Source organism: Ptychodera flava, chromosome 2, assembly GCF_041260155.1.
Source record: "Ptychodera flava strain L36383 chromosome 2, AS_Pfla_20210202, whole genome shotgun sequence".
Lineage (NCBI taxonomy): Eukaryota > Metazoa > Hemichordata > Enteropneusta > Ptychoderidae > Ptychodera > Ptychodera flava.
In genome coordinates this window covers 43,705,207-43,724,127 of record NC_091929.1, presented here as the reverse complement: position 1 = coordinate 43,724,127, position 18,921 = coordinate 43,705,207, and the positions used below count along the sequence as shown (strand labels likewise).

The window sequence follows — 18,921 nt, the reverse complement described above, 5'->3', positions numbered from 1 at the left end:
CATGCACAAGTTAAGGTAGTACACGCCACGAAATTTAAATACCCAAATATTTGCTCGAACTTTCAGTTAGAAAACTTTAAACCTTTACTCTCGAAATGAAGACTACAAATTCGGGGTCACCATGTAAAATTGGAACTAGAGAAACACATTAATCGACATTTGACATTAAAAATGGCCGCCATGCTTATGGTAACTATCTATGAAAGAATTGGATTTCGTGTTTGGCCCAAAAATAAGCCAACGAAAACTGTATTTAAGCTTTAAAACAAGCCCTCACAAGTGGTAGGCCGAAAGAGTATTAAAGAGGGAATATCTGTCCCCGAGGGTTAACTCAAACAAGTTCATCGGACTGCTTCATCGTACCCTTCCTGGTATTTGTCTCAAAATACACTTGTTGATTTTTTTCTTCTGCATTAGCACTTACGATAACTGCCCTCAACGAAAAAAGAATGTTTACAATAGATAAACAATGGATTCGTGATTGAGAAATGTTACATGACAATAACATCATTTACCGTTAAGTTAGATTTCCATCACTTCAGTGTTAACGTTGGCGTTGTCTATATTCCACACGATGCAACGCTTTTATTCGTTTTACACCCTTTACACCACTATTTCAGTTTCATTCACATATGTAGGAATTTGCAATGTATCTAACACTATAAGTTGTGTACTGTGATAGAAATGTTGCACAAGCTGTACGATGAAATTCAATTGAGTCAGAGAGATTTGAATATGCAACGTTACATATTTAGGAAACAGAAAGTGTATAGGGTTGAAATATAAATTGAAAATCAAGGGTTTCAGTGCCAAGTTTAGGCTTAGTGAAACAAATCACCAAAATAACAAATATTTCAAATTGCAAGATATTCCCTATATATGCAGTGCTAACGTATAAAGAAAACATGAAATTTTTATTTTTTGTATGGCAAAGTCAGTCCAAAAACAAGATGACATTTTCTCTATTCACAGGGTTAAAAATTAATACTCATAACCAGTAAACCGAAAACATCCAAATAAAAGTGTCGGGAAAACTCTGCATCCTACCTTAATGCAAGTAATTAAGGCTTTTTATGTACCATCTGTCATACACTTTGGCCGCGTTGAATAAAATGTACTGAAATGAATTCACTCAGAATCGGATATGATGATATTTCTATTATATAACTTCCTGCTTTATCTGCATTCTTAGTCGTGCATAAACAGCATCGCCGCCATTGTGCATGATTGGCATTATTACGTTTAAAAGTTATGTATTTCGGCAACATTGTACTGTCAAGTGCCAAGAAGTGATGACGTCAGGGTTATGTGTGTACTTATGGAAATGAGGTCAAAGGTATAGGTTCTTGTTTCCGGGTAAGAGTTAGGAATGGGGGCGTGCAGTATGTATGTATGTGTATGTATGTATGTATGTATGTAGTATGTATGTATGTATGTATGTATGTATGTATGTATGTATGTATGTATGTATGTATGTATGTATGTATGTATGTATGTATGTATGTATGTCTGTCTGTCTGTCTGTCTGTCTGTCTGTCTGTCTGTCTGTCTGTCTGTCTGTCTGTCTGTCTGTCTGTCTGTCTGTCTGTCTGTCTGTCTGTCTGTCTGTCTGTCTGTCTGTATGTATGTATGTATGTATGTATGTATGTATGTATGTATGTATGTATGTATGTATGTATGTATGTATGTATGTATGTATGTATGTATGTATGTATGTATGTATGTATGTATGTATGTATGTATGTATGTATGTATGTATCTATGTATGTATGTATGTATCTATGTATGTATGTTGTGTATGTATAGATTATTGAGGTCCTCTTACCTCTTTCAATCGTATGGTTATCTGATGCTGTCCATCGCTTAACATCAAATGACGAACTATCATTGTGATAAATATCATTCCCTTGTTACAGTGTATCGGTACAAAATCTTAGATTGGTTGATATCACAGTGCAATCACTGTCTGTTCGGAAGAAGTGCTACGCCGGTTAAGATTATTCTTGTAAGCATCGCACACCAATTTTGTTCTCTCTCTGAATTTATATGTTTTTACAGCGCTAAGAGCCAGCACAGCCTGATAGACTGATTGAAAGTATAAATCTTTTGATCACACTTATGTCGTAATTCGGGGAAATATATAAGACTTTGCAATTTAAGATTATGACACTTTCCTCGACGAAAATTCCAGTCATACTCCAACTAGAATATCAGAGATCACCGCACAAATTATTGAACTGGAGAAAAAAAATTACATAACATTTACCGATATTTGACATTCAAAATGGCCGCCATCCGGGTATTAATTCTATTGGAGAAAATAAAATATTCGATATTCGAAAAACTAAGGCGGCGAAAATTTTTCTTACTCACAGAGCTTTAAAATAAGTCCCACAAGTGATCGATTAGAAAATAATTGTAAAAGTTTTGGGTCCAAATATCTGTCCCCTAGGGGTATTCTACCCTTAAAATAGATGTAATTTTGACTTGTGTTTAGTGCTGAGCCTCTATTCGTCACCAATTGCTGGAAATTCGCTCAAAGATTCAAAAGATTTATTTCTTGATACATTTCAATCATTTGTAGATAACTTTTCTTCTCATGCCGTTCAATAGTTCTCGTCGTAAACCAGTGTATACAATCTGCATGCACGTTTAAATGCCAAGTGTGAACAAACTGGTTGTCTAGTAGGTCAAGGCAGTTGTGGCTTGTCAGCATTATGTTTAGTTGAATTTTTTTGCAGACCACTCTCTCATTATTTCGTAGGGTTTCCATCACTTAAAATTACTTCCACAAGCTACCACCGCGTCGTTTTTAAGGTGTTAAGTAGAGTATTGATGCGTTTCCTGTGGTACTCACTTACTTTTCTAGGTCTACCATTTTGTTTACCACGTCATCTTTAAATATAGTGAAATCTTTAGAGAAAGGGCTGGCTCAAATAAATTAGAATCAGCCGCAATCAGTAACAAAACTTTTGTCGGCAATTATATTATGTCTGCGCAACCCTATTTTTTATGACATAGAGTGCATCATATTAATCTCAACGTTATTTCATGTATTTTATTCTTATAATTAATACTTAAATCACATCAGCCACTTCTACAGAAAAAAATAATGAAAGGTTGATATTTTACACTCAAATCTAGTGCTGTTACAATGTCTTGTGGATACAAAAATCCAAAATTCCAATATTAGAAATTGGTCAAAATGTCGTTAGTTACGTACAACAAATGAAAGATAATCTTACAAAAATCAATCGTAATGAAACGGTAGACAAAATGAAGTTGTAAATATTTACAAGGGTAACATTAATGGATTGGACTATCATCAATGGAGTAGATGTAAATAATTTTAATTTCTTTAAATTTGAAAGCCTGTGTTTATTCTCTCTCTGTCTGTGTTTCTGTCTGTCTCTGTCTGTCTGTCACTCTCTTTACGTGCGTATGCATGTATGCATGTATGCATGTATGCATGCATGCATGCATGTATGTATGTATGTATGTATGTATGTATGTATGTATGTATGTATGTATGTATGTATGTATGTATGTATGTATGTATGTATGTATGTATGTATGTATGTATGTATGTATGTATGTATGTATGTATGTATGTATGTATGTATGTATGTATAAATTATTGAGGTCCTCTTACCTCGTTCAGTCGTATGGTTTTCTGATGCTGTCCATCGCTTAACATCAAATGACGAACTATCATTGTGATAAATATCATTTCCTTGTTACAGTGTATCGGTACAAAATCTGAGATTGGTTGATATCACAGTGCAATCACTGTCTGTTCGGAAGAAGTGCTAGGCCGGTTAAGATTATTCTTGTAAGCATCGCACACCAATTTTGTTCTCTCTCTGAATTTATATGTTTTCACAGCGCTAAGAGCCAGCACAGCCTGATAGACTGATTGAAAGTGAAAAACTTTTGATCACACTTGTGTCGTAATTCGATGGGGAAATATATAAGACTTTCCAACTAGAATAAAATCAGGGATCACCGCGAAAATTATTGAACTAGAGAAAAAAATTACATAACATTTACCGATATTTCAAATTCAAAATGGCCGCCATCCGGCCCTGAGTTAACTCTATTGGAGAAAATAAAATATTCGATTTTCGAAAAACTAAGACAGCGAAATTTTTCCTTACTTACAGAGCTTTAAAATAAGTCCCACACGTGATAGATCAGAAAGGAATTGTAAAGTTTTGGTATCCAAATAACTCCCCCCAGGGGTATTCTACCTTTAAAATGGGTGTACTTTTGACTTGTGTTTAGTGCTGAGCCTCTATTCGTCACAAATTGCTTGAAATTCGCTCAAAGATTCAAAAGATTTATTTCTTGATACATTTCAATCATTTGTTGATAACTTTTCTTCTCATGCCGTTCAACCGTTCTCGTAGTAAACTAGTGTATACAATCTGCATGCACGTATAAATGCCCAGTGTAAACAAACTGGTTGTGCAGTAGGTCAATGCAGTTGTGGCTTGTCAGCATATAGTTAAATTGTTTTGCAGACCACTCTCTCATCATTTCGTAGGGTTTCCATCACTTAAAATTACTTCCAAACGCTACCACCGCGTCGTTTTTATGGTTTTAAGTAGAGTATTGATGCGTTTCCTGTGGTACTCACTTACTTTTCTAGGTCTACCATTTTGTTTACCACGTCATCTTTAAATATAGTGAAATCTTTAGAGAAAGGGCTGGCTCAAATAAATTAGAATCAGCCGCAATCAGTAACAAAAGTTTTGTCGGCAATTATATTATGTCCGCGCAACCCTATTTTTATGACATAGAGTGCATCATATTAATCTCAACGTTATTTCATGTATTTTATTCTTATAATTAATACTTAAATCACATCAGCCACTTCTACAGAAAAAAAATAATGAAAGGTTGATATTTTACACTCAAATCTAGTGCTGTTACAATGTCTTGTGGATACAAAAATCCAAAATTCCAATATTAGAAATTGGTCAAAATGTCGTTAGTTACGTACAACAAATGAAAGATAATCTTACAAAAATCAAGCATAATGAAACGGTAGACAAAATGAAGTGGTAAATATTTACAAGGGTAACATTAACGGATTGGACTATCATCAATGGAGTAGATGTAAATAATTTTAATGTCTTTGAATTTGAAAGCCTGCGTTTATTCTCTCTCTCTGTCTGTGTTTCTGTCTGTCTCTCTCTGTTTGTCCCTCTCTGTATGTATGTATGTATGTATGTATGTATGTATGTATGTATGTATGTATGTATGTATGTATGTATGTATGTATGTATGTATGTATGTATGTATGTATGTATGTATGTATGTATGTATGTATGTATGTATGTATGTATGTATGTATGTATGTATGTATGTATGTATGTATGTATGTACGTACGTACGTACGTACGTACGTACGTACGTACGTACGTATGTTGTATGTATGTATGTATGTATGTATGTATGTATGTATGTATGTATGTATGTATGTATGTATGTATGTATGTATGTATGTATGTATGTATGTATGTATGTATGTATGTATGTATGTATGTATGTATGTATGTATGTATGTATGTATGTATGTATGTATGTATGTATGTATGTATGTATGTATGTATGCATGCATGCATGCATGCATGCATGCATGCATGCATGCATGCACGCATGCATGTATGTATGTATGTATGTATGTATGTATGTATGTATGTATGTATGTATGTATGTATTGTACTGTATAATGTGTTTTATAGATGTTTGAATATTGAAGAAATAATATGACGCCATCTTTCTGGCAAAGCCGACTGTCTGTATCTTACCTTCATAATTAACGTTACAAATCTGCAATTGCTGGTAAAGATTGTAAACTGGTAGTATCATATTTGTCACAACAAAAATTGGCTGTGACATATAAAAATATTATACATTAGCTCAAAAAATCTGTCATTCACGGTATCATAGATCGCATTGTCTGTGGACGGTAACGGTCTGTCGTGTTATTCAAACTGTCCAAGAAATCGTTACAACAGATTTTACTTCGGCTCAGCCCAGGCCGTATAAGGCTTCTGAGGCACGGGATGTTGTGGAGACTGTTGGAATGACACTGCATCAATTTTACTGCTTAGGCGTTCTTTTCTGTAAAAACAAGATTACATTGAAGCAGACATTACTGGGTAGCTATAAACTTTGACAATATATATATATATATATATATATATATAATATATATATATATATATATATATATATATATATATATATATATATATATATATATATGCGATTGCTCTTCCTCTGCTAAACACACTTTCTATTGAGGTCGCCGTGTGCATTATCTAATACAAACAGTCATGACTGACTGATTTCAAAGTAGTCAAGGTCTGCTTTGACAAAATACATCAACTTAAGACTGAAGCGTAGTTGAAAGATTTTTAAAATTCCATGCGGGAAAAGGGGGAGGCAATGATCAACAGATTTGTTGTCTTACTTTTTGTACCAGTAGACACTTGTAGTGATGACGACAACGGCCAAGATGAAAACACAAATAGAGACAGTCACAACTGTAGGAATCATCCAGTCATTTGAATATTCAATTGGTTGCATCCAGTGTAGAGTTGTTGTACTATGGTCACTGACACTTGGCATGCTGGTTGATTCTGCGCAAGCTCCCTCTGGAATAGAAACAAGGAAAGAATGTAATTGGTGTCGGTCGGTTTTATGTACAACGTGCCTCAGGAACAAATATTCTGACTAAAATTCTTACAATTCATTTCTGATCTACCTCTTGTTGTGGCTCATTTTAAAGCTCTCGGAGTGAGCAGTTTTCACAGGCTTAGCTTTTTTGAGAAGGTTAACATTTTATTTTTCTCCGTAGAATTAACACAAGGATGACAGCCATTTCGAACTTCAAATACCAGTAAACACATGTCAGGCTAATGGTTTCTCTGATACCAAACTTTGCACGGTGACCCCTTATATGTATTCTTGATTTCAATGGTAATAGACTGATTGAGAGTTTTATTGAGGAAATTTTGAGCTTCGATTTCAAGCTTCAATTTCAAGGTGCATACTACCTTTAACTAAAATAGTGATGACTTCTTTCATGACTACAACAAAGCACCCTATTTTCAACGAAATGGCGTTAAGACAAGGAACAATAAAAATATTGGATAATTGAATTTAGGACATTGCTTTACCTTAATCATTAAAACATTCAAATTATTTTCTCTAAAAATAAAAGCCTAACGGTGTAAGATCAGAGAGGAAAGAGACTTATAAAATTTAGTAATATTTGAAAATTGCGATCGTGGAGCTATACAGGGAAGTAAAATGGTGAATAATGATAGCTACATTGTATCACCTGTGATGACAGTCCACTCATCATTTGCCACGTCAAGCTGACACTGCAGGCACTGGTCGAAGGGACTGGTTTCATTCGCAGCGTAACATTTCCCACTTATCAAACATGCGTCATCCTGAAGGAATGCAAAAAAGATATCCATTGAATCTTAGAGAATGTAGTCGATAATATAATCGATTATATACTGAAGTTTTTGTTTCCATCGCTCTACCTTTTAAAAAAAAGCTATTAGGACAATCTGACATCCAGTCATTAAATTTACTCAATGAACTCGTTCTCTCATAACCGTTATGGATTCTATTAAGCGCTGGTTTCTGCTCTGAGCGAGCAGCATTCCAACTAATCTTTCTTTCTATACTCAATGAAGATCGCAATCGGGAACATTACGAAATCAAAACGTAAAAATGCATTGTACTGCCACAGCTGACAATCCAAAGGATCAAAAAGCAATTGACTGCACTTATCAAAATCTTACCTTTAATACACAAGTGCCGGAATCAGAGCAATTAAGACATAAGGAGTCATACGTCATCACAAATAGTGGTTTACTTTCGGTGACACCGTCGTTGCTAAGCGATATCCGTTGAGCTTGCACTGATTGGCCGACTTCATCGAGTGACCTGACTTGTCTACGAACTCGAGGCAGGGGCAGAAAACAATAGGCAGAGTAAGCACTCGCGAATTGTGCAGCACTTTGAACCACGGTTCCGCTCTCCACCCAAGAATTACTTGCAGAGTCATACTGTAAAGACAAGGACTCCGTTAAATTCTTTGTTTCGTGGTTAACTGTGTTTTCAACTGTAATTACACTTGTAAAAGACCGTCGATCCTCTAAATCCGTGCTACTTGAAATGAAACAAATTGCAAGATTCTTCCTGACAACTAAAGTTTTCAAGTCGTTTATGTCTAGCTTGGTTTATTCAAGGGACACTATCGTGGCATGCTTAGTATTTCTCAATTTATAATTCAAAACATATGTGACGTATAACTCTATTATATCCACAATATCAGGACAAGAGAGACTTGCTTGTACGGCATCAATCTGAGCAGGCAGTGCTCAAGCATGAGATCGATGCATTTCCAAGACGTGTATCTTCAAGTGTATTAATGAATGACTGGATGAATAATTATGCTGATGAATGTAAACACTGTGATTTTCAAAAAGTGACAGTCTATATGTTACCTCACCTTGAGATCATGAATATGACAAGTCAACGAGTCTGCGTTGAGTAGTCCAATGGCGGCCACTGTCACTCTTTCACATGGTCTTTTTCTGGTATCACATAGACTGCCACTACGAATATACTCTACGTCCGGTGGTTTACCAATCTCAATACCACAGTCTACAGCAGTGTACCCTTCCTTGCAGACACACGTACCGTTCATTGTACAGTTACCATTACCATTGCAGTTATTTGGACACACAGCGTTTATTATGGACGCTGGAGGCGCTAGCTCGCCTTCTTCATTAGTTTCCCACAAACTTGTGTTTTTGGTAAGCGTAGACAAACAGACACTTTCCACTGTTGAACGAGCGATATCGACAACCTTTAAGTCATCCATGAGCTACAAAAAGGAAACTGATGGTGAGCCATTATACAGGAGTTCTGGATTCACTGAATGTGAGTATTTGCCAGAATGCGTAGTATGCGCCTCGACAGTAAAAGACTTAAACTTTTGCTCAAAATATCATCAGTGAAATTTTCAACCATACTCCTACCAAATCAAGAACACAAATCAGGTATAACCGTGCAAAGCCTGGTACCAGGGAAAGAAATTACCTAACATTCACCGATATTTGAAATTAAAACTGGCCGAATATAACATAAGAATAATAAAATGTTCAATTCGCGAAAAACTAGGACGGTGAATTATTTTTTGACTTTGAAACTTCTTAAATAAGCCCTTCCCAAGTGATTTTCTCAAGTGCCGTTTAGTTGGGTAGGAATCGAGGTGTCATGTATCATTTGACCTCGTTTAAACGCCAAGAGAAAATGCAACAATGTTACTTATCGTGTTACCTTTTATATAGTTCACGTCCATCCTTAAACATTTTATTTTCTTTTTTCCTTCATTACGTTCTATATTTTACAACAGGGAAGTGCATCACATCGCTAATTTGTTTCAATCTTGACCGCAGTCATATCATTGTATTCAATGACCCTTTCTGGAGGGACTCTCATTGTTATCATTCTTTTGAGAAATTAGGAGATGTCGAAAGCATCCTCTGAGATGTATGACTCGTATGCGTACGAAATTCCTGACTGAGATGGTCATTATTTTAAAAAGGATCGGTTAAATCAATTTTCCATGCCTCATCTTATTCCAAGCAAACCTATGCGCAATTGTCACTTCCTTGTGTTACCGTGTGTGTTTTCCACGTAAATTGTATGGCTATATACAAACATGAGGAGGGAGAAAGTACCTTACCAGAATATCAAATAAACAATCTTCTAATGCTACATCTGTCGCCTCACGTGCTTCGTCGATTTCTTGGCACCGTGCTGCTACATTAGATTGGTAAATAGCTTCTGTACATTTCGCTCTTGCGTCATCCTGAGTGATACCAGAAGGTGTCGGCCATGTGAAGTTGTCTGGATTGAATGTGAAGTCATCATCGTGAATTTCGTATGCATATGGATCATACTCATCTTCGTCACTATAGAGGGCGTCCTGCCCACCACGTTTTTTTCTTAGGTCGTTACATTGTGTCTCATACTTTGGGACGCCATTGTTACCGAGTATCTTTAGCATGGGTGCAGCGAATGACTCTTGACAGTAAATTGTACTTCCCGCCGAAGGTTTATCTGCTTCTTCTGGTAAACACTGACACATCGGATAGAAACCCCTCATTGTGTACTGTGAAGGTTTAAAATGATCCGTGTAGAAAAGACTTGTTCCTTTTGGCAGCCTGTAGAAGTAGAGACAGATAGAAATTTACAGGATACATAGGTGGTAGAAGGGGAAATTGAAAGAGAGAAAGTACCTTAAAGGTTGCGTCAATGATATATTTTAAGTTTCAAAGCTCTAAACGGCAGGTTTTAGAGACGATGACACGATGTTATATACATAAATTCCATCTTCATAATCAATTGAAATAGTCCGCGTTATGTCATTTATAGGAATCTATAGGACAACCTTTTATAAATTGTTTCAAAGGGATATGAGAAAATAGGCCATTTAATTTACACATTGACATTTAATCATCGTTGAAAACAACCTTTTTGTCGGCTTCATCCCGGAGGCACTTAAAGACTGAGATCTAAAGCTATTATGAACTATTTTGAAGATAAACTGTTTTGACTGAGAAAAAAGCTTCAGACAAAAGTAGTTACAGACGACACTTTGTCTATCATTTTAAATCTCGATACGTTATACCCAAGGAACCTATGCAGTAAATTTCAAAACCACACAGGCGACGACAGAGCAGAAGGTTTCCATGTGTTACCGCCAAGAAAAATGAGAAAATATTCTGAAAGCTGTGCATACAAATATGGAAAATTATGTTAATTAATTAGATAGCTTGGGATATTGTACCACATATCATAGTTTTTGCATCAATGCCTCTAAGTTTTCGATTTTCATAATATAAACCTGTTTTCATATTTTTGACAAATTAGATATGTTCACTTCGGTTATAGCAAAACAAAAGACCTTGAGAATATATGATTTTGTTCTTTTTGCTTCTTTTTTTTGAATTTAGATTCAAATCACTTTAGTATTCAAGAGTTATAGCTTTTAGCGTGCAAACATAACAAGTCAGCTACCGGGCGGCCATCATGGATATGCATCATCAGTATTGAGTATTCCCGAATTACATCTGCAACTTTACAGTAAACGAATTAAAGAAACAAAGTTGCTGCCGTTCTGGCTATGATATCAAATTGCGGCCACAAAGATGATTTGCTTTCAGAAACGCGGATATTACCTGTAGCAGAATACCCTACAAGTATTTTGAATTTCGTTGAGTGACGGTTCGATTGAAGTTCTTGTTATTTTCTTGTACAAGGTCCGTCAAAAATTACGGATCATGCATATGTGCGTTTCACTTTGTAGTGAAACAAGAGTATTCTAATACCTCTGCGTTGATTACATGTTTAACAAAAAGACAATACTGCAGTCTAGAGCTCTCTTTTCACACGACAAAACTGGTCATACACAAAAGACCTTGTCTACGATCATACATGTACACCTGTACACTTGATAGAAATGTAAGAAGATAAAGGCTTACAATGAATGAAAGTCTGAAACAAGAACGTGTAAAACACGACAAACAGATGAAAGATTGCATACAAAATACTGTAAAGCATTGAACATATAGTTCGTGGGCTAGAGGGGTCTACGTGCACCCCCACAGGATAACAAACCTGTATTTTTCAGAAGCCTTGGGATCCCTAGAATACGAAATGGAATTTTAACAGAAAAAATATAGGGATGCAATAGCTGTTATGGTCATGTTTTGAAGGGTACCGCAAAATCACCATTTTCCAACCCAAATGCATTTTCGTCAAATCTGTCTTCTTGTAAGTCATGTGCTGAGCTTATTTTTAAAATAACCTCACTTGTTTGGTATCATTAGAAAGGGAATTCATTCCTCTTTAAAATGTCATATAGTACTGTGCAATATCTTCTACAGGTTTTTGTGATATATGACCAAAACTTACCCCATATCCCAAAATTTAACATTTAAATTACAGTAAATCTCAAATTCTACAAATGTTTTCGGCTTGGCATAAAAAATGCAATGCTTTGAATGAAATCTGTTTTATTTTACACAGGGACATGTCAGAAATATGAAATAGACTTTTAACAGAAAAAATATTGGGACTCTACAGCTGTAACAGTCATATTTTGAAGGGTACCGCAAAACCACAGTGTTGCAGATATGCGTTCATTTTTGTTAAATTTGTCTTCATATAGGTCATCTGCTTAGCTTGTTTTTGAATATAACCTCACTTGTTAGGTATCATTAGAAAGATAATTTACTAATCTTTAAAATGACATATTGTAACATGCAATATCCAGTATAGTTTTTATGAAATAGGACCAAAGCTTACCCCATACCCCAAAGTTCACATTGAAAATTGCAGTCAAAGCTAAAATCAAATTCTACAAATTTTTTAGCTAGACACAAAAAATCTGGCCGTTTTTGCGATTAAATCTGTTTTATTTGGTACAGGGACATGTCAGAAATATGAAATAGACTTTTAACAGAAAGAATATTAGTACTCTACAGCTGTAACAGTCATATTTTGAAGGGTACTGCAAAACCGCAGTGTTGCAGATTTGCGTGCATTTTTGTTAAACTTGTCTTCATATAGGTCATCTGCTGAGCTTATGTTTGAATATAACCTCATTTGTTAGGTATCATTAGAAAGATAATTTACTAATCTTTAAAATGACATATTGTTACACGCAATATCTTGTATAGTATTCATGATATATGACCAAAACCTACCCCATACCCCAAAGTTTACATTGAAAATTGCAGTCATAGCTAAAATCAAATTCTACCAGTTTTTAACCAAGACATAAAAAATATGTCCGTTTTTGCTATTGAATCTGTTTTATTTGGTACAGGAACATGTCAGAAATATAAAATACACTTTTAACAGAAAAAATATTGGGACTCTACAGCTGTAACAGTCATATTTTTAAGGGTATCGCAAAATCACAGTATGCCAACTCGCATGCTTTTCTGTTAAATCTGTCTTCTTATAAGTCATCTGCTGAACTTCATTTTTGACATAACCTGGCTTGTTAGGTATCAATAGAAAGGTAATTTACTAGTTTGCACAATGACATATTGTAATATGCAATATCTTGTTTAGATTTTATGAAATAGGACCAAAGCTTACCCCATATCCCAAGGTTTACACAGCAAATTACTGCAAATATAAAACTCTACCATTTTTACAATTTGTTAACTTTGTAAAGGGCAATGCTTGTATGCAATCTATGAAATCTGTGTTTTTGTTAAAAAAGTATGTCACAAATATGAAATTAACTTTTAACAGGTATATAATATGATTTGATAGCCTTTTGGATCATATTTGGAAGGGTACCCAGGTATCAGGGCAAATTTGCCGAAACACATACAGTTGCAATATATTGGTTCCCCTCCAAAATGATCCAAATGGCTACTAAATTGTATCATTTCCGTTAAAAGTTAATTTTATACTTGTGACATACTTTTGTAACAAATAAATCAGATTTCATACAAGAATTGCCTTTTGTATTATGTGTAGCAAAAAATGGTAGAATTTAAGATAAGCCGTAATTTGCGATTTGAACTTTTGGGGTATGGGGTAAAGTTTGACCATATTTCAGAAAAACTATGAAGGACATTGCATATTACAATATGTCATCTTAAAGAAGAATAAATTGCCCTACTAATGATACCTCACAAGCCAGGTTGTGTTACAAAATAAGCTCAGCAGATGACTTACAAGAAGAAGAATTTAACAAAAAAGTTCCAGTCTGTGGTACTGCGATTTTGCATTTTCCTTCAAAATATGGCTGTTACAACTATACAATCCAAATATTTTTTCTGTTAAAAGTTCATTTTGTATTTCTGATATGGCCAAGTTCAAAATAAAACAGATTTCATACAAAAAATTGCCCAATTGTTGATGTCTCCGTAAAAAATTGGTAGAATTTGACATTAGCTATGACAGTAGTTTTCGATGTCAACTTTGGGGTATGGGGTAAGTTTTGGTCATATTTCATAAAAACTGTACAAGATATTGCATGCTAAAATATGTCATTTTAAAGACTAGTAAATTATCTTACTAATGATACCTAACAACTTACATTATATTCTATAAAAAGCTCAGCAGATGACTTATATGAAGATAGATTCAACAAAAATGCACGCAAGTCAGGAATACTGAGATTTTGCTGTACCCTTCAAAATCTGACTGTTACAATTACAGAATTCCGATTTTTTTTCTGTTAAAAGTCTATTTTATATTTCTGACATGCCCCATTACCGAATGAAATACATTTTATATGTCAAGGTAAAATAATGGTAGAATTTCATTTTAGCTATGACTGCAATTTTCAATGTAAACTTTGGGGTATGGGGTAAGTTTTGGTCATATTTCATGAATACTATACTAGATATTGCATGTTACAATATATCATTTTGAAGATAAGTAAATCATCTTTATAATGGCACCTGACAAGTGAGGTTATATTCAAAAACAAGCTCAGCAGATGATTTAAAGGAAGACAGCTTTAACAAAAATGCATGCAAATCTGCAACACTGTGATTTGCGGTACCCTTCAAAATATGACTGTTACAGCTGTAGAGTCCCATATTTTTTCTGTTAAAAGTCTATTTCATATTTCTGACATGTCCCTGTACCGAATAAAACAGATATAATAGCAAAAACGGCCAGATTTTTTTATGTCTAGCTAAAAAATTTGTAGAATATGATTTTAGCTATGACTGCAATTTTCAATGTGAACTTTTTCGTACGGGGTAAGTTTTGGTCATATATCATGAATTATATACAAGATATTGCATGTTTTAATATGTCATTCTAAAGATCAGTAAGTTGTCTTTCTAATGATACCTAACAAGTGAGGTTATATTCAAAATTAAGCTCAGCAGATGACCTATATGAAGACAAGTTTAACCAAAATGCACGCAAATCTGCAACACGGTGGTTTTGCGGTACCCTTCAAAATATGACTGTTGCAGCTGTAGACTCCCAAAAATTTTACTGTTAAAAGTCTATTTCATATTTCTGACATGTCCCTATACCAAATAAAATAGATTTAATCGCAAAAACGGCCAGACTTTTTGTGTCTTGCTAAAAAAATTGAGAATTTAAATTTTAGCTTTGACTGCAATTTTCAATGTAAACTTTGGGGAACGGGGTAAGTTTTGGTCATATTTCATAAAAACTATACTAGATATTGCATGTTACTATATGTCATTTTGAATATTAGTTAATTATTTTTCTAATGGTACCTAACAAGTGAGGTTATATTCAAAATCAAGCTCAGCAGATGGCTTATAAGAAGTCAGATTTTACAAAAATGCATGCAAATCTGCAACACTGTGAATTTTCGGTACCCTTCAAATATGACTGTTTCAACTGTAGAGTCCAAATATTGTTTTTATTAAAAGTCTATTTCATATTTCTGACATGTCCCTGTATCAAATAAAACAGATTTCATTCAAAGCATTGCATTTTTTATTATGCCAAGCTAAACAATTGGTGGAATTGAGATTTACTGTAATTTAAATGTTAAATTTTGGGATATGGGTAAGTTTTTGTCATATATCACAAAAAACTGTCGAAGATATTGCATAGTACAATATGTCATCTTAAAGAAGAATAAATTCCCTTTCCAATGATACCAAACAAGTGAGGTTATGTTAAAAATAAGCTCAGCACATGACTTACAAGAAGACAGATTTGACGAAAATGCATTTGGGTTGGAAAATGGTGATTTTGCGGTACCCTTCAAAACATGACCATAACAGCTATTGCATCCCTATATTTTTTCTGTTAAAATTCCATTTCGTATTCTAGGGATCCCAAGGCTTCTGAAAAATACAGGTTTGTTATCCTGGGGGGGGGTGTGCACGTAGACCCCCTCTAGCCACGGCCTAATTGAACATATATTTCAAATGGAGTATCATTGTAGTTTATTGCATTTCTGCAGATGATAATAATATTCCTACTTCAATACATGTTATCGTGGAAGTAATTTACTAACTTGAATGATTTCGAAAACTTCTCAGGAATACACGAACAACACAACCCAGGAGGTAAAGGCTCACATCTATCAGTGTCAGGGGTGTTCTTTTCAATGTCAAAATAGTCAAAATCGTCTTCTTTTATCCGATTGAAGGAACCGCACAAACCCTCCACTCTATCTTCCATGAGACCATTCACCTCGATGTATATGTTGAAGTACCTGCTACCCTCAAATCGTACAAGTTGGCCACTAGGTGTACTAACCTAGTAAAATATAACATTGTAATATTATATATATATATATATATATATATATATATATATATATATATATATATATATATATATATATATAGAGAGAGAGCTTGCTTTTCATAAGGTAGGGGCATACCATTGTATCACAGTTCTGGGTGGTGTTGAAATTCGATAAATAATATTTGTATTGATGATGAAACTTTTAGATCAACTCAGATCGTTTGTTTAACAGAGAAGATTTGTCAGTATTGACAATGTCTAGCTTTTCTGATATAGAAAGAGTATATCACTTGCTTATGTCAGATTAACTTGACACTTTGTCCAAATTGACTATGACACATCAGAAACCTGATCTTTGCTCGCTTTCACGTAATCGTCAGATAGGTGGATATATTCACAAAGTAAAATGCGCGCCGATATTCAATTCGATTTACAAGTAGTCAGGTAAATTAGAGCCAATTATCGTCCACATTTTGAACAAAACACATGGAAGAACATTCAAGTTGGACAGTTGGTCTATATCTTACGTCTTCTTCTACTAGAAAAGAACCCAGGTATTGTAGTGTTTGGAAAGAATGCACAAGAGAGATGTCAAATTACTTATCAAGTTTATGAGATCTAAAGAGTTACTACGGTTTATAGAACAACAATCTGGGATGACAAAACTATAATAAAATGTACTCAAACGGATGTCAATAAGTTTTTTATGAGACACATAGATGAACCGTGTTTGGAGTGAATAGAAGCAGATACTTAGGCATTTGTGTCAGACAGACTAGTCTATCATATACATTTTTAATCTGTTTCATTGCACGTTTTATAACTTTTGTCCTCACAAGTGTTTCCAATGAAAACATTTTCCCTGAAACGCCTGAGTGACTAAATAAATTCATTCCAATATTTAAACTGATTGGCATCAGTCTGCATAGTATCAATTTTTGTCTTTCCATAGTGTTGTCCTAATAGACTTCAGTTTCGGTTTAGATCTCATAAAATCGATAAGTGATTTGGCATCTCTGTTACTGTTATGTGTTCTGTCCAAATACTTAAATGATTTGATCCTTTCTATCGACAATACTATCTACATAACTAGTGAATGCTGAACAAAAAAGTAAACGTAATAATATTGTGCAAAATGTTGGTTATGGAGCAACACCCCCTCCCCTCACTAAGCCTCCATTTCACTCAGGAGGCTCACAACACGCAACTACGCAATTCGCCAAAACACTCAACTTTTTACCCAAAATGGGGACAAATAAAAGTTAAATAAACCAGGGCGCAATTATGAGAACACCCTCCCTCTAATCCCTTCTGGCGCAATTAATTACCTCAGGTTCTGGCTAAGCTTAAAGTTTTTAAAGTTTTACATAAACAACGCAATCCAATGAACATAAATAAATCTTAGCAACCAAAAAAAGTGCTTTACCACGCAAGTAAACTGCACTTAGTAACCGTGTTCTTGCAGAAACGCTTGACCTTTGTTTTTTTCTAAGAGACTGTGTTTTTTAAGAGTCTGTACGTTTTAGTGTAAAAAGGGCATGCCCACAAGCGCTCTTGAACCGTAAATCTCACGGTCATTAGCCCTCATTCTTCCATTAGAGCTATCTGGCTTGTCGGACATTGCAATGTAAACCTATTATATATTGAATTCCATGAAATAGATTCAGTCCAACAAAAACTATTTAAGCCATCAGGAAGAAGCGGGAGTATATCAAAGTCTTGACACAGTGTGGAGAAATGAAAGGCGTACTCGACCGATTTCTTCAATTTCAACTATCTTTTTATAAAACCGGCAATGCACAGATTGCCTTCCTTTGGGTGAAAACTAATAGATAAAAGCGGACAAAATAGAACATGTCAAAGGAAAGTGGAACGACTACAGAAAATTAAAACCATGACCAAACCTAAAAACTTCAAAGGGCAGTTAAAAATAAAGTACTCGGAATAAAGACACCGGAATAATGTAAAAATACGGGAAGAAAAATGATAATGTGAAAGTCAACTTGCTAAAATGGAGAGGGGACTGCACTAACCTAGATCGTGTGAGGTATGGATGGACAATGAAATCTCCTTGTCAGGAGTACCCTTAGGTACATGTTAAAGAGCCGGGTCAAAAAGACCATCTAACTAGAGACAGAGAGTTGGGGGCTTGAAGAAATGCAGAAGGGGAATCACCCTTCTTTTAGGCTGATTGCAATGGGTGACAGTGTTTCATGTTTCTTCTAAGTTGAGTGCTGATAGAATTCATTTTACAAATGCCACTTAGTTGAAAATGAGTAAGATTGTGACCAGATTTGTTGAAAATTAGTGTTCGGAGATTGGATATTGTTACGGATAGTGTACATATATGCTGATATTTTTTTTATCAGTCCATCATCCAATGGGCGTTAGCCCAATTACACGATGAGGTACGCATAACCCACTAACTCCCCAAATGGAGCACTGAGGAGTAAAGTGCCTTGCTCAGGGGCACAACACCGTGCTAGAGTCCTGAACCCACCGTCCTCCGAGAGTGAGTCCATTACTCTGGACCTACCTACTGGGTCTTGAACCGGGTACCGAACTCACAATCCTCCGGTAGTGAGTCCGATA

At 35.0% G+C, this 18,921-nt stretch overlaps 1 protein-coding gene across 1 annotated transcript in view; it reads right to left on the bottom strand.

Moving 5' to 3' along the window:
- Positions 1–5,642: 5,642 nt before the first annotated feature.
- The window catches only part of LOC139121675 (von Willebrand factor D and EGF domain-containing protein-like), a 56,665-nt gene continuing 43,386 nt past the window's right edge, over positions 5,643–18,921 (bottom strand). Inside the window, exons 10-16 of the mRNA XM_070686759.1 lie at positions 16,094–16,338; positions 9,788–10,268; positions 8,546–8,923; positions 7,833–8,099; positions 7,358–7,472; positions 6,485–6,668; positions 5,643–6,132 (exon numbers count right to left, since the gene is read on the bottom strand). Coding sequence (XP_070542860.1) covers positions 6,030–6,132; positions 6,485–6,668; positions 7,358–7,472; positions 7,833–8,099; positions 8,546–8,923; positions 9,788–10,268; positions 16,094–16,338 — 1,773 coding nt within the window. The 3' untranslated portion in view covers positions 5,643–6,029. The remainder of the gene's footprint in view (positions 6,133–6,484; positions 6,669–7,357; positions 7,473–7,832; positions 8,100–8,545; positions 8,924–9,787; positions 10,269–16,093; positions 16,339–18,921) is intronic.